At 44.6% G+C, this 16140-nt stretch overlaps 1 protein-coding gene across 1 annotated transcript; it reads right to left on the bottom strand.

Annotated features, from left to right (window-relative positions):
* Window positions 1–14540: 14540 nt before the first annotated feature.
* Window positions 14541–15635, bottom strand: Pnma2 (PNMA family member 2). Its single transcript, XM_035452902.1, has one exon. It carries the CDS (start codon window positions 15633–15635, stop codon window positions 14541–14543), a length of 1095 nt encoding a protein of 364 aa, XP_035308793.1.
* Between the last annotated feature and the right edge of the window lie 505 nt (window positions 15636–16140).

Below are 16140 nucleotides of genomic sequence, written 5' to 3'. Positions count from 1 at the left end.
TGAACTTTTACAGGCTGCAGAGTCCAAGGTCAAGGTGCTGGCTGATTTGGTGCTCAGTGAAGACGCACTTTCTGGTTCACAGATGGCATCTTCCCACTGTGTCCTCAGATGGCAGAAGGGCCAAGGATGTTCTCCAGGGTTTCTTTTATAAAGGACACTAATCTAATTCGTGATGGCTCTACCTTCATGACTTTGTCATCTCCCATGGGCCCCAAATTCAAATAAATGCCATTACTGGAATGAATGAATGAATGAATGTACCTTCTTTCCTCCTCTCCCTCTTCCTCTTCTTCTTTTGAGACATGGTCTCAAGTAGCCTAGGCTGGCCCTTTAACTTGCTAATACCGGAGGCTCATCTTGAATTCCTGCTCCTCCTCCTTCCATCTCTCAGTGTTGAGATTACAGGCGTGTGCCACCATACTTACCTTTAGAATTTCAACACGGGAGTCTGGGGCAGATTCAAACATTCCATCTGCAATAGTGCAAGGTGAGAAGAGTGGAACCAGCCCTACTGACACCTTATCTTGGCTTCCAGTCTCCAGAATTATGGGAAATAAATGCCTGATGTGGAAGCCTCTCTGCCTGCAGCATTTTGGTACATCTGTCCAGACTAATTGATGTAACTTTCCCAGGAGCTACAGTCTCTGTCAGACCAGGGCTTGGGACCATGTCTGCAGTCATTCTACCTTTGAGTCCTTCTCAGGAATGGACTGTCTCTACCAGGCACTGGGAAAACCCATGGACTTTGCCTTCTGTCTTGATGTACTCATGGGATACTCATAGTAGTCAGTGAAGCCACTGGCAGCCACCCAGGCAACCACTGATCACAACTTTGTGATGCCCCTAGTGACAGGGGACCATGTGCTTGGGCTCCTTCTGCCAGCCTCCCTGCACCATGTTGTTAGCATTATCCGATGATGGGGTCCTCGAACTTGAGAGCCATCTTGCTTTTCTTTGTGTCTCAGCCACTGGCCAGATGCTGAATAGATATTTCTGACTAAATCAACATATTTAAACCAAGGCTCAGGGCACTTCTCAATTTAAAGTTCAAAGAGAAGCTGGTTGGTCCTTTGTTCTCGAGGAGGAGATAAAGGCTTATCACAGTCCTGCCCAAGGTCCAGAGAGGTAAAGCTAGGATAGGAACCAGGCTCTACACAATCTACACAGGTGCGGGGCGGGGGGAGGAGTTCTACTCTACCTTTCAGCAAATGAACACACAAGTAGGCATGTATGGACCCACGCCGGGAGAAAAGGGCCAGCACACACATGTCATTTAGGCACATCCTGTTTCGGACAGAAACCAAAGGTGAATTTATTTATTGTATTTCAGAGAATGTCACATCACACGGCTCTTTCATCCCGTTATTCTCTTGACTACAAATTCTTGCAGGCCACAACGTCTGCAGTTTTGAGCTCAGAGTCTACATATTATCAGCATTCGGCACATTTTTAGAAATGAATTAATGAATAAATGAAAGCAGAAGTCATTCTTAATTCCTACTTCTGGCACTCAGAGCCTTTCACAATCTGGTCCCTTCCTCTCCGGCACTCTGAGTTATAACCCTTCATTGCTCATCTCGAATGTGCTTGCAAAGACATGCGTAGCTTGGAACTCAGCTCAGTCTCAGATTGGGCTGTACCCTTCCATCATTGTGTGTGCTGATGATGAAACCGGAGCCTCAAGCACACTGAGCTCCACTCCAGTCCATTCTCTCCCACATTGTCCATCATCTTTGAGCCTAACGAAGCCCTCTCTCATTTGAGCCTGAAAGCAGCAGGCCACAGAAGAGAGCAGACAGGGTCTCCTGGAATGGGCTTTGAGTTAGGAAGAAAACCTGGAGGGCTGGAACAGAGGTGCAGCCTTTGCCAAGCAGCATGGCCACGACTTCAGCCAAAACTTGCCGCTGAAATCCTGTCAATTTTGTGCCGGGGGCTTAGAGTGGATGGCAAGTTGCTTTTCGGACTTTATTGACACTGAACATATCAGCTCAAGGTCTGCTGTCAATCTATGTAGAGCACTCAGTCCCTCTTTGTCCCTTCTGTGCAGGGAAGAAAGAACTTCCTGCCAAAGACCTTGTGTGCTCAGCACCACAGATCCCACCCTCTGCTCTTCCTCTCCAGTGTGTCTTACCCATCAGCTCTTAATGTGCTTATCTATTTATTTAGAGACAGTGTCTTGTGTATCCCAGGATGACCTTGAATTGGCTGTGTATCTAGGCTGACCTGGAGCTTTTGAGCCTCCTGCTTCGGTCTTCAAAGTGTTAGGATCTCAAGCTTGTACCACTACTATCTATTTCTGTGCTGCTGCTAGGGATCAAGCCCAGGGTTCCTGCATGTTAGGTAGGCTCTCAACCAACAGAGTGGCATCTCCAGCCCTGTACTGTTTTTGTACTTTCAAACCAGAAAGATGGACTTCTGCATTGTCTATCATTGAATAGCTGGAACCAGAATTGTCTTACTTCTGTAAACATGAATAGACTGGACGAAAAACAGGAGAAGGCATTTTTCTGGCCCAAGATAGCAGGCAGTGCTGGGCTGCGACTCCTGATAGAAAGGAATGCACACCTCATTTGTGCCCTCACTGCTGCCCACAGACCCCCTCCTGACCACAGCAAAGGCTGGAGATATCCAGGTAGAGACAGTAGTGTCACTGACTTAAAGTGGGGGCACCAGGAGCACTGGGTTTCCCAGGAAAGTGTAGAGTAATAGGGAATTTTGTGGGGAACAACTCTGAGTATCCACTCTGGGGCTATGCAATTCTGAGTAAAGAATCAAGAGTCTGCAAATGGTTATTCATAAATAGGATAAAATTCTTCACCAGGCAAAGGAAGCTGAGGAGGGTTTCCCCTCTGAAAGCTGAGCAGGGGATTGGAGCTCACTCGGACTGGGCATGTTTGGGTTATGACTGGACAGAAGAGGGAGACCTCTTTGAACCCCTTCATTGCTCAGTTGAGACTACAGGAGAGTCATGTATTAGTAGTAAGACTAAATTAATCCTATCCAGCCCATTCTAATTCATCTTAAAAACAAAGTCAGGTGGTGCTTGTGCACGCCTTTAATCCTAGCACTCGATGCAGAGGCAGGTGGATCTCTGCGAGTTTGAGGCCAGCCTGGTCTACAGAGCTAGTTCTAGGACAGCCAATGCTATACAAGGAAGCACTGTCTCAAAAACAAAAACAAAAATCTCAAAAGGTTGAAACGGTTTCACCAGTTATTTAACTGCCTGCTGGAACTAACGTAAACATGCTTTAAAGGAGAAAAACAACATCCAGACACTCAGTAACCTAACATTTACAACAACCAGTGTTACTTCCAGGCCAGTCAGAGTTCAAACATAGACACACATATAAAATGAGATTTGCCTTATGTAAGTTTGAAAAGTTCATTAAACTTGCAGTCTGTAGGGTAAATAGTCATGAATAGATCATGAGTGTACTGCAGGAAGAGAAGTGAGAAGGAAATTCAGATGCACCTGCCCTTTGGAGTCCGAGCTCAGAAATGTATGAGCTCCCCTTTTCTTTTCTTTTCTTTTCTTTTCTTTTCTTTTCTTTTCTTTTCTTTTCTTTTCTTTTCTCTCCTCTTTCTTTCTTCCTCCCTTTCTCCCTCCCTCCTGCCCTTCCTCCCTTCTTTTTCTTTCTCCTTTCTTTCTTCTTCTTCTTCTTCTTCTTCTTCTTCTTCTTCTTCTTCTTCTTCTTCTTCTTCTTCTTCTTTTTTTTTTTTTTGAGACAGGGTCTCACTCTGTATCCTGACTGTCCCTGAACTCACAGAGATGAGTCTGTCTCTGCCTTCCAAGTGCCCAGATCCTCTTTTAAAGACTTTCAGCTGGGGCTGGGTAGGAAGACAAATGGTTATGGGTAGGTACTGCTCTTCTGAAGAACCCCAGTTCAGTTCCTAGAACCCATATTGAGCACCTCACAACAGCCTGTCACTCCAGCTCCATAGATCTGATGCCCTCTTCTGGCCCCTGAGGTCACTGCACTCATGTGCACATATCCACACACAAACACCCATACACATCACACAAAATAAAAAAAGTAAAATCTTTGGAAAGACTGTTAGCTGATTAAGCCATGCATACTTTAAATAAACTTCATTTCAGTAACTTGAAAGCTGACATGTGTGAGGTCTTGGATTTGATCCCAGCACTGCAAAAACAATCAAACTAAAATGAACTTAAGTGAGAACAATGAAACATGGGCTTGAATTACACTTAAGAAACTCTCCAAGGCATGATTTTACAGTCCTGTTTGCACTCAGGTGTATCTATAATGTCCTCTGATTAGAGCAGGAATTTCTTAGTCCCAGTTGAGAATAGAGGGATATTCTAGGTCTACTTGGTTTGAGGGAAATATACAAATCTGTGTTCTACTTAATATGAAGTTTTGAGGCCTCTCACTTCAAAGGTAAATGTCTCAACCTTGCCTTTCCTTGACTGGATACATCTCCGTTTCCCTTAATTAATGTTTAGGTATCTTTTGCCTCCTGGAAATAATTCAAACATCTAAATCCCAATGTTATTTTTGTAGGTATGTCTGAATCCCATTTTGGTCACTAGGGAATGTACAAGATCACGTGAATAAAGGCATGTATGTTGGATTGCATGTTGATCTATAAAAAAAAAAAAACTCTCCAAATCAGCACATCAGCTTGCATTTGTTCCATATTTGGAAGAATAAAGAATGTCCTCTACCTCCCACCTGCACCTAACTCTCAGAGAGAGTACCTTTTGTACCTCACCCAAATCAGAAATTATACTAGAAAGGGAATCCTGGGCTGTGATGGAGCTCAGTGGTACAGCAATTGCCTGAGCATGCTTGAGGTTTGACCCTAAGATTGTGAGGACAAAATAGAAAAGGACTCTGGGCCCATGGTTAGTACATGCGACACATCACCAAGTCAATACATCCCGTATATCTCATATATGAACATGGTTAGATATGCAATTGAGCTGGAAAATAGACCCAGACTTTAGAGACAGCTGGATTAACAGGGAAGGACTTTAAAGGGCTATCAAAATATGTTCTAGAATTCAGAGAAAAATGTGATGATAAATGGTGGCACAAAGAGGAACCAAAAAGGATGTTAGAGCTGAAACAGGATATCTGGACCAAAAAATTCACTGAAAGGCTTAACTTCAGGTTAGGTTCCTCATCGTAACAATACCAACAACAAAGTCCTAGGCTGAAGACCCAGCAATACAACTCCCTAAGGTGACACATGAAAAAAAGAAAAGAAAGAAAAGAGCATTGCCCCAAGGGAATATTAGAACAGCAGCAAGCTGCAGGAAATGTGCATGGTTGGAGTTTCCCAAAGAGGGTGGCACTTGACAGTTATTTGAAGAGGAAAACCGTTTCCAAATTTGATGAAAACTATAATCTTGATATTCAAGAAGCCAGTGAACAACAAGCAGGATTTTAAAAATCACATCAAAGCATATCTAACTTGTAGAAAACAAGTTAGAAAAAGAAATTCTAAAAAAAAATTCAGCTAGATAAAGACACATGGTGTACAAAAGAACAAAAATTAGAACTGCACATTTTTCTCAGAAATAATAAAGGCAAGAGGATAAAACAATCTTCGATCTTCAGATTTTTTAAACTTAATTAGCCAGTTAACTAATTAATTAAATTGGAAGGGACACGTGTTTGCCTTAGCATGCATGGGGAGGCAAGTTCTGCACTTGTGTTGTGTGCATTCTGGGGATCAAACTCTGGCGTCAGTCACCATTACTTGCTGGACCATCTTGTCAGCTCATATGCAGAACTTTTGAAAAGCCAACCTATAACTCAACATTTAAGGAAAACATACTTAAACAATGGGTAGAAAACTAAAGCATGCTCCATACAAACAGGTTGTGGTAATTCCTTGTCACAGTCTGTGAGAAGTAATTGTCAGAGTTTCCTGGCTGAGGGAAGAATAAATGTGAAGCATGTTTGCTCTCATTTTCTAGTCTTTTCAGAAAAAAAAAAAAACTGAAGGCAGAAGACTTCTGTTTCCAGCTAAGATGGAGTATGATGGACTGGATTTACAGACACACATATGGGTGTGTCTGTAGTTAGGGTTTCTCTAGCTGTGAAGAGACACATGACCACAGCAATGTCTATAAAGGAAAACATTTAATTGGGGTGGCTCACTTATAGTTTAGGAGGTTCGATCCATTATTATCACGATGGGGAGCATGGTGGCATGCAGGCAGACATGGTGTTGGTTACATCTTGATCAGAAGGCAACAAGAAGTGTCTGTCTCACTGGGCGTGGCTTGATCATATATGAAACCCCAAAGCCCACCCCCACAGTGACACACTTCCTCCAACAAGGCCACACCTCCTAATACTGCCAGTCCCTTTGGGGGGCATTTTCTTTCGAACCACCACAGGGAGAGTATATGAAAAGTATTTTAAGTAACAGTTTGGAGATATTAAGTAATAGGCAACAAGACTGGGCAATTAAGTCAAGTGCCCTCCACAATTACTCCAGATTGCTGACTGGAGAGAACTTTAACCACAGGACAGGGATGTTGTCACATGCCAGTAATCCCAGAACTTGAGAGGCTGATACAGGTTAAAAAGAAAGTTCGGGAAGGACAGACAATCTTCCAAAACACATAAGACATTTATAAAAACAAAGCACTGAAACATTGAAATCTTTCCACTTGCCAGATCCTGTCTCAAATAAATGCATCCACTAATCACATTGCAATTACTTAGAATTGGCTTAAAATGGAAAGATGTTGATACTACTCTGTCCCTCCATTGAATAAATTTTTGAATAAAATGTCTATAAAATATTTAATGGGACAGAGAGATGACTTAGATATCAAGAGTGTTTGCACCTCTTGTAGAGGACTGAACTTCAGTTCCCAGCACCCACATTGAGCGGCTCACAACCACCTGTAGCTCCAGCTCCAGGGTATCTGATGCCCTCTTTTGGTCTCTGCGGGCACTGCAGTTATGTGCATATGCCTGTCCACATAGACACACACAAATAAAAACACACAGGAATTTAAAAATACATATACATATGTATATATATAATTTACACATAATACATTTGCATACACATATATAACAGAGAATCTAGGGCTGTAGCTCACTGATACAGTGCTTGCATAGCATGTACATTGTCCTAGTTTCAATCCCTAGCATTGCCAAAAAAGTGGGCTATAAAAAACTGATACTTGAACTTACATTTCTATGCTTAAATACATTTGTGAAAGACAGATAACAAAGACTAAGGCTGGGAGATAGCTCAGTGATGTGAAGACCTAGGTCTTATACCTAGCATTAAAAAAAAAAAGACAAAGAAAAATCTTAGATGAGAGGAAATACAGAATAAAGCTAAGGATGGAAGTTACTGGAGTGAAGATCAGGAAAGACAGTAAGACTGATTCTCTATAAAACATCAACAAAATAGCTAACCTTATGGAAATTGTGAACACACACACAGAGAGAGAGAGAGAGAGTGAGAGAGAGAGAGAGAGAGAGAGAGAGAGAGGCAGATAGCAGATAGATAGGTGATAGACAGAGAGATTGATTCAGAGTGGAAAGGAAGTCATAACCACAAAGTATTAATAATTTAAAGCAAGAAAAGGGACTGACAAATTTGTGCCTTTTCATTTGAAAACCTTATAAATGGAGAAACAGAAAGTCTGAATGACTAAAATTGACCCCAGAGGAAATTAGAAACCAGGAGTGGTTCAATAGCCATTAAAGAAACCCATTCTGTAGGCAGGCTTCCTCTCAGTGCCCAGGTTCCTCCCCTGGCAAGAACCTCCACGTCGCTCCAGGCTTCAGAGGACACTGAAGGCAATTTGTGCTGAATCCCGACTGAGCTAATAGTCCTCCTTATCCAGTGGCATAATAGCATTATTGTCGTTTTAAGGCATATTTTCTCATGTCACACCAGCAGCTATTTGTGTCATCATTCCTCTATGTAACTATTTCCTAATAGCTGCTCCCAGGATTCTTTATTTGTATATGAGGACGGATGGGTGAGTGCCACAGCATGCGTGTGGACATCAGAGGGCAGCTTGCAGGAGAAGTAAGCTCACACCCTCTACAATTCGGGTTCTGGGGATTGAACTCAGGTCCTCTGGCTTGTTGGCAAGCACCCTTCTCTGCTGAACCATCTCACCAACCCCATCCTCACACTTTATTCTCATCTGTTTCCAAATCCGTCTTTTGTTTCTGAAGTCACTAGCAAATGTCAGGGGTACTCTATGTGTTGGGGTAGGTGGTAGATGTGGTCTCTGCCTCTCTCCCTTTTAAACACTTTTGATTTGCTACTACTGTGTGTGCATGATGTGTGTGAGAGCCCTCATGCCCCTGTGCAGGTATGGGGTTCAGAGGGCAACTTTTCAGAGTCGGTGCTCTTTCCATTATGAGGGTCAGGTTTGTAAGGTAGTCACTTTACCCACTAAGACATCCCAATGCCCCCTGCTTCTCCTCTTATTCTTCAGTGCATAGCAATTCCCACCCCCTACGCTTGGCCGAGGGTGCTTTTTCCCCCTCAGGATGCCCAGCCTAGGTACATACAATCTACCCTCTCCAGAAAAGCAGCCAGCCCCAACCCGGTGAAGAGAAAGCAGCTGTGTTAACCTTCCCCCTGGAACAGAAATGTCTAGATTGAGCCAAAATATGTCCAATGGAATGCATTTTGTTTTCTTTTGAAACATCTATTTGTTTTATTTTATGCATATGCGTACTTTGCCTGCATGCTTTGTGTGTGCTAGGTGTGTGCAGTGATCTCCAAGGCCAGAAGAGGGCATCAGATCCCCTGGAACTGGAGTTACAGATGGGTGTGAGCCACCACATGGGTGCTGGGAACTGAACCTTACTCCTCTGTTAGTGTAGTCAGTCTTTTTATCTGACAACCCATATCTCCAGCCCCTGGAATACGTTTTAGATCATGCCATCAATGACTTTAAAGTATAAAGGACTTGTGGGCCGGCCCAGACTCCCTGGTTCATCAGTCTGGTTTCCATTGTCTTTTGCTCAGTAACAGTATGAAATTGGCTATCATGACAACTATTTGATCCAGAAAGCTTTTATTTTGGTAACTAAGCTTGTTGGGAAAGACCTGAGGACACTGGGGGGAGACCTGTACATGGCTGACTGTGTGGAGGAGGGACAGGTCTGGGCAGGACACAGTGGGGGAACATCTTTCCTTTCTGTAAGCCTTTCACAGTGGCTGCCAGCACAGCCCACTGCACAGTTCTTAGAAACTGCCACCCCTCCCCCTTTGTAGGTACTCCCTTTTAAGGGGAAGCAGGGTGGCGAGGAAAGCCTCAGCTGCTGTTGAAAAAAAAGCCCTGACAACTAATGGGCAGTCCCAGCTGGTATACTGAAAGCAAGATGGAAACCCTACACTTTTCCTTACAGGGACATTGATTTGGGTTTGTGATCCTGGAGTTCTGCTAATTTTTATGAAGATGTCCATCTGGGATGTCAGTGAGCATGTGGGCACAGACAGGAGCAGTGTCATAGAGATTGGGACCAGGACAACTTCCTGCTTTGGTCTCTTGGGAAGGCTAGGCTGATAGTGAGATGTCTGCATTCTCTCTCTCTCTCTCTCTCTCTCTCTCTCTCTCTCTCTCTCTCTCTCTCTCTCTCTCTCTCTGTGTGTGTGTGTGTGTGTGTGTGTGTGTGCTCACATGTGTGCCTGCCATGTCATACATAAGGAGGTCAGAGGACAACTTACAGGAGTAGGTTTTTGCCTTCCACCATGTGCATTCTGGGGACTGAACTCAGGTCATCAGACTTGTTGTCAAATGCCTTTAGCCATCTCTCCAGGCCCTGGCTTTAAGTCTTTAAACTACCAAAGACTCTGCTGGTGGAGCAATTTGACAATACTTGTTTGTTGGACCCTCTTTCTTCACTCTGTTTCAGGCTCTGTCCTTTCTCTGCAGTAATTTCTGACCCCCTGCCTTGCCCAGGCTCACACGACTGTCTTGGACACAGACTGCAGTTGTTATTCTTTTCTTTTTGCTATTTTTTTTTGCTTTGGACAACACCCACAGAGATTAGCTGTAAGTGGACAGTGGATAGTGGGGCAGAGGGATGAACACACACCAGCAAGAAGTGAATGTCTTCTTGAGTGGCGCCTTGGTTATGCAGAGCCTGTAGGAACACTACTGTCACCTCCCAGTATTTCTTGGGGGTGGAGGAGACTCAGCAGCTTTTTACTGAGGGGATGTAAGGGCTGCAGAACTCTAGGAGCAAGACTAGAGTTCAGTTAAGGATATGGGTGACAGGCGTTCAACCAAGACTGTAACCGGATTTTTCTTTGGGGCACCAGCTCACAAACAAAAGCCCAACAACACAGAGGCTCATTATTAATTATGAATGCTCAACCTATAGCTTAGAGTTGTCACATTAGCTCTTATAACTTTGATTAACCCATTTATATTAATCTATGTTTTGCCTCATTTTTTTTAACCTTTCTTCCATCTTGCACTTCCTGTTTCCTCTCTGTGTCCTTGGCAATTCCCCCCTTCTTCTTCTCAGAGCTCTTTTTGTCCAGAGGTTTTGCCTATACCTCCTGCCTAGCTCTTGGCTATTTAGCTTTGTATTAAACCATTCACAGTGACACATCTTCACACAGTGTAAAGGAATATTCCACAACATGAGATTCTGTTGGTCTTGGTCATTTGTCTAGAAAACCATGAGATGTCCAGAAGATCTGCTGAACATCACAACTATTTGGAAAAAAAAAAAAACAATGACAACCTTGCATTTAGTTTGGGAAGCAGAAGGCAGCAGGATGCACAAGCCTGAATGGCTGATGCAGTTGTGGACATCAGTGACATCAGTGTCCTGAAACACACAGGAAGCTGATGGGCTGCCCTGCAGTTTGCGCCAGGGAAACCTACTGAAAAGGAAAATGATCTTCAGCAATGGTTCAAGAATCTTGGATTCGTATCATTGGAATCCTATCATTAAGGGTTAGGAGTGGAGATGGGACATGAGGTGAGAGCCCTTCCTGGGAGGATTTTGCTCACATGATAGGGATGTGGAGCAGGGCATCCCTCTGGGCACTCATGCCTGTATACTGGTCACGGTGTGTCTAGCACAATATGGAATGCTCACCCATTGCACTCCAGAGAGGTGAAGCAACTTCAAGGCCTCCAAAGGCGAGAGTCAATTCCTCTGTCTAGATCTACATAGGAGAGCTGACTTCAAACCTGAATTCAGAGTCCACCTCTACATCCTCTCACCCTTGGGACAACACAGGCTGGGGAACCGTTCTGGCTCTTACTTTCCTGAGCAAGTGAGTTGGTGATCTGTATCTGGTCCTGTGCATTTAATAGGGAAATCCATGATGGGTAGGCCAAGCGCTGTCTTATCCTTGGAGACACCACCCAAGTAGTTACTGTAGTCCTCTGTTTGAAGGTTTTCTTGCCTAGAAAAGTTCAAGGCCTTTTGCTCTACTTCAACTTTCTTTTTCTTAAATATTTATATTTTTATTATTTTTATGTGTGTTTGAATACCACGTTTGTGTTGCTACCTTCAGAGGCCAGAGAGGGTGTTAGATCTCTGGGAGCTAGAGTTACAGGTACCTAAGAGCTGCCAGATGTGGGTGCTGGAAGCTGAACTCAGGTCCTCTGGAAGATCAGCAAAGGCTCTTAACCACTGATTCATCTCTCTAGCCCCTTTCATTTGATTTTGTTTTATTTTTAGTAATGAAGCCCCTTCAAACAATCACCCAGACATATAGGAAGCAAAAAATAACTCAGGACTTCACTTACTCAGATTTATTTCATAACTTCACAGTGGTAGCATTTAAATTTTGCAGTGACAATGGTGAGGCTGTTCCCAGGAACACAAAGCCACATGAAGTCAGGATATCATGGTCAACAATGACAATCACATCACTGTGGTTGGATGGTGTTAAGAACTAATATTTCAGAAAGATAAATAATCACAGATGATGACTTTTAAAAATACTTCTCTCACAATTCTTATCTTCAATTAAACTAACCACAACCCAGAAGAGCAGGTTATCATTTCAAAATCAAGTCAACTAACAGTTACCAACCACTTCTGGAATACTTATTACAGATGTGGAAGACAGCCAATGCAAAAGAGCTAAAATGCTTCCCAATGGCGGGAGCATCATGACTGGAAGTCTGTTACATCTTTACTTGTTTCCACACAACTTGAAAAGTCAGGAGAACATGCATTGAGCTGACAACAACTATCTCGAAAATACCAAGATACTCGGTGTTATTGAGGGGTTTCTAAGTTCCAAACGTTACTTGAAGCACTTAAATGGCATGGTGTTACGTGAACCTGATGGCAGGCCATTTTGAGATAGGGAAACTGATGTTGAGAAAAACTAAGCAACTTGCTCACAGCACACAAGGATCTACCACAAGGCTGGACATGAACTGTGCCAGGGCTCTGCCTAGCATGTAACTAAGTGGTGTTTGTTTATGGTGTCCCAGGGCACTCGACCAGGCACACTCACAAGACACTACAACTTTTCAGTCTATGTACAATCACAGAGAGCTTGAAATATGTACACCAATGGCAGCAGGGAGCTTTTGCCACAAGTGGGTAAGTCTGGAAACAAAAGCAGGTTGGGGAACACTGATAGGCTGAGACTTGGTCATCAGCACACTTGAAACTACCTGCTGTGTGTTTGAGATTTAAGGAGTTTAAAATACATCTGTTCAAAAACCAATCTTCTATAGAACTAAGAAGACACATTTGAGTGACACATAGCTAGTGGAGGGTGGGTTCCCAAAGTCTGTTCTGGGCTCTGTCTAGGTGTCACTTCTGAGCATTTTGGGGTTGAGATCATTTAGCTCATTTGAGCTTTGCTTCTTTCTCTTTATAAAAAGTAACAGACCCTCCACCCTTACCCCCCAAATGCATGCATGAACACACACACACACACACACACACACACACACACACACGAAGTCGGATTCATATGGAACACATTGCAGGTTGCAACCCTCAGTAGGTTGTGAGGTCTTTTTCTCTGCTTCGTTCACTGCTGCCAGTTTAAGTCTTCATGGTTAAACAGAACAGAGTGACAGTCACACACACTCTGTGAATGTCCAGTTCTGTGTGTGCCTTTGAACATCCATCTTTTTCTCAAAGACATCTCTCTATAGTTGTGTACCTCTTGGTAACGGACTTCGTGAGTCATCCGTGGGTTGAGACTGACACTGCAGCCGGGTCTGGAGCCATCTACATGAAGTAGAAGAAAGGCATGTGTGGACGGGGACACTCTGCAGGTGACATTAGAAACCTAAAGCCACCATGGTCTAATTCATCTGGTGGAGGTAGGCCTGCCTCCCATCTCCCCAGATCCTATTGCAAGGCCTGTGACTGCTGAGCTATAGATGACAGCTGGAGGAAGGTTCCAGAGTCTGACAGAATTTGCTGATTTGAGACAGGAAATGTCCTGACAAGCCACTGTACCTCATCTTTTAAGCTTATTGCAAAAGCTGTTTTTTTGTTTTTTGTTTTTTTAAAAATAAGGTCAATTCTTTCTTTTAGAGTATGAATCAAAATTGGTCTATTTGGTGTGGTTTAGAGCAGTGTGTGTGTGTGTGTGTGTGTGTGTGTGTGTGTGTGTGTGGTGTGTATGATGACAGCTTGTAGGAGTTGGTTCTCTGGGGATCAAACCTTCCTGAAGAGGGACATGGAGAAGAAGAGAGAAAGCCATGTCCCTCCCTTCCTCCCTCCCTTTCTTCCTTCTTCCTTCCTTTTTTCCTTCCTTCTTCCCTCCCTCCCTCCCTTCCTTCCTCTCTTTCTTTCTTTTTTCTTTTTCTTTTTCTCTTTCTTTCTTTCTTTCTTTCTTTCTTTCTTTCTTTCTTTCCTTCCTTCCTTCCTTCTTTCTTTTTGAATTAGGTAGAGGTTTAGCAAGCAGCCATATTTAAAGAGAAGAAAAAGCCCGAAGTACTAGAAAAAGCTTATTTAGGCTTGGGCCCCAGGCAAAAGAAAAGAAAAAGTGAAAGTTCCGTTTTGTGGTGGCTCTGTAGTGACTGTACAGATAGCAGGGATTCTGGGAAGGAAATGTACATGATCTCATTAAGGGGATAATTATTCCTCCCCTGTCTTTAGCATGGAGTTAGATGAATCTGCCTTCCTGGTGGGCAGTCCATTAGCCAGGTGATGGACCTACCCAACTGGATTAACTCTTACGTTTTGGTTAGTTTGGAATGTTAGGGTTCCTTTAGTCTTGTATTCAGTTACACTCTGCTTAAGAGTCCACCAAACCACTCTACTCAGAGTCTAGGCATTTTTTTTTTTCTCAGAAAGAAAAGTTGAGATGGGGTGCTAGTGATGGTATACTCCTCTAATCCCAGAACTCAACTTGGGAGTCCTGAGGCAGGAAAAGTGCAAGTCAAGGCCAGCCTGGGCTATAAGTTGAAACCCTGTCAAAACAAAAGAAAAAAGAAAATATCTGGTTCTAATGCTTGACTTCAATCCTGTGTATTAGAGAAAAATTCCACTGTAATAGGATTAGCCTCATCAAGCACTGTCCCTATGCTCACCAGGGGGTGACAGGAGTAGGGGTGTCTCTCAGTTGTTCCTCGAATTGTCCCAGCGGCCATAGCCCTCTCGTTCCCCTGGCTCCTCCCTGCTCTCATGTTCAAAGTAGGCCTCTTCTTCTTCTTCCTCCCGTATCACCTTCATCAGCTCCAAAAAGGTGGGTAGTGGGCCCTGATCCTTCAGCTCCCGTAACCGGCACCATAGAACATTGGTGAGGTTGGCCCCGGCCATGACCTGCTCCAGGCGTACCTGGTCAGCAATGTTTCGGGGAATAGCCCGTTTTTCCACGGCTCTTCGGAGCAGAGTTTCCAGCCGGAGCACGTAGGCTGAGATTTTCTCCCCTTCTTGCTGATAGGTCTTTAGGTATCTTACCTGCGAGCTCCTACGGCTCTCCAGGCTCCCAAACACCTGCTTAAAGGCTTCCAGACACTCTTCCACACTGATGGATGGGTTGTCTCCCTGTACGATGTGCATGAGGTCCAGGGCAGGGCCGCGGAGGCTCTCCATCATCCACTTTTTCTTTTCTGCCTCTGGGATGGGCCACTCTTTGGCTATCTCAGTAGCCTGTTCCAACCAGATCTCGAAGGACTCCTCCTCCGGGGCAGGTACTGTGTTCCCAGAGAATACTCGCAACTTACAGTACCTCACAGGCTGCAGAGGCCTTGGAGCTTGAGCCATTGCCTGCCCCACCAAGTGGGCCAGTAACTCAGGGGATGTGCAGGTTGGGGTAGCTGGAGACACTCCCTCCTGCTTCAGGGCTCGGAACATCCCTGCAATGGTCTGGCCTTCTTTTTCTAGAAAAAGGTTCAATCTCTGGAGAAACTCACTGTCCTGGTTAGGGGTCTTAAAGATCACTTTCCAGACACCTCCTTTCCCCTGCACCTCACTGGGGACCACAGACATATCTGTGTCCTCCACGAGTTCTAGTAAGACAGCATTCGTGTTGTCTTGCTTCTGGAATATCTTGCCTAGCAGGCGGTAGTTGCCCACACACTTGAGCGCCTCCTGAAGGACTGCCTGGATCTCAGGCTCACCACAGTCGGCTGGTATGCCAGTCACCATCAGTGACTTCTGATCGCTCACACTCATTATCTTGCACCACTCCTCCAACAGTGCCACTGCCATCGCCCTAGGGTATGCTTCTGCACACAGTGCCTGCCTGGCTCACTTCCCAAGTAGCTCAGAGCCTTGCGGACCAACGCTCTGTCCTTTTACTCAGTGTCAAGAACCAGGCACTTCCTGTGTGTCTTCGGACCCACGGCAAGGTTGCTGGGTGGACAGGGTAGGCTGCAGTTACCAGCCCCGTGGCTCTGCAGTGGGTTTGCTGCCGTTTCTGAGAGCCTCAGGCAGCTGTGTGGTGCTGACTCTTGTCACTGTGAAGCACCTGGAATGACTGCTCGACCCAGCCTCTCCCGGTTTCTGTCACTTTGTCTCTACAGTCAATGAGGAGGTGGTTTTCACTCTAGCACCCAAAACTCTGGAAAGTCGTCACACAGCGAGATGGTGAGGACGCCTACGGAAACAGAGGTTTGTTTTTACTACGCAGACCTCTACTTCCCAGGACACACCCACACTGTGGTTTGGAATGGAGCTAGGGGTGGACCAAGGGCTATGACTCCCACTGCACCTT

The sequence above is a fragment of the Cricetulus griseus genome (assembly GCF_003668045.3).
Source record: "Cricetulus griseus strain 17A/GY chromosome 1 unlocalized genomic scaffold, alternate assembly CriGri-PICRH-1.0 chr1_1, whole genome shotgun sequence".
Classification (NCBI taxonomy): Eukaryota; Metazoa; Chordata; class Mammalia; order Rodentia; family Cricetidae; genus Cricetulus; species Cricetulus griseus.
Note: the sequence above shows the minus strand (reverse complement) of the source record. Positions and strands in the feature narration are given on the sequence as shown.

What these genes read in the sequence shown, in the direction of transcription:
- Pnma2 (XM_035452902.1), bottom strand. Translation starts at nt 15,635, where the DNA reads ATGGCAGTGGCACTGTTGGAGGAGTGGTGCAAGATAATGAGTGTGAGC.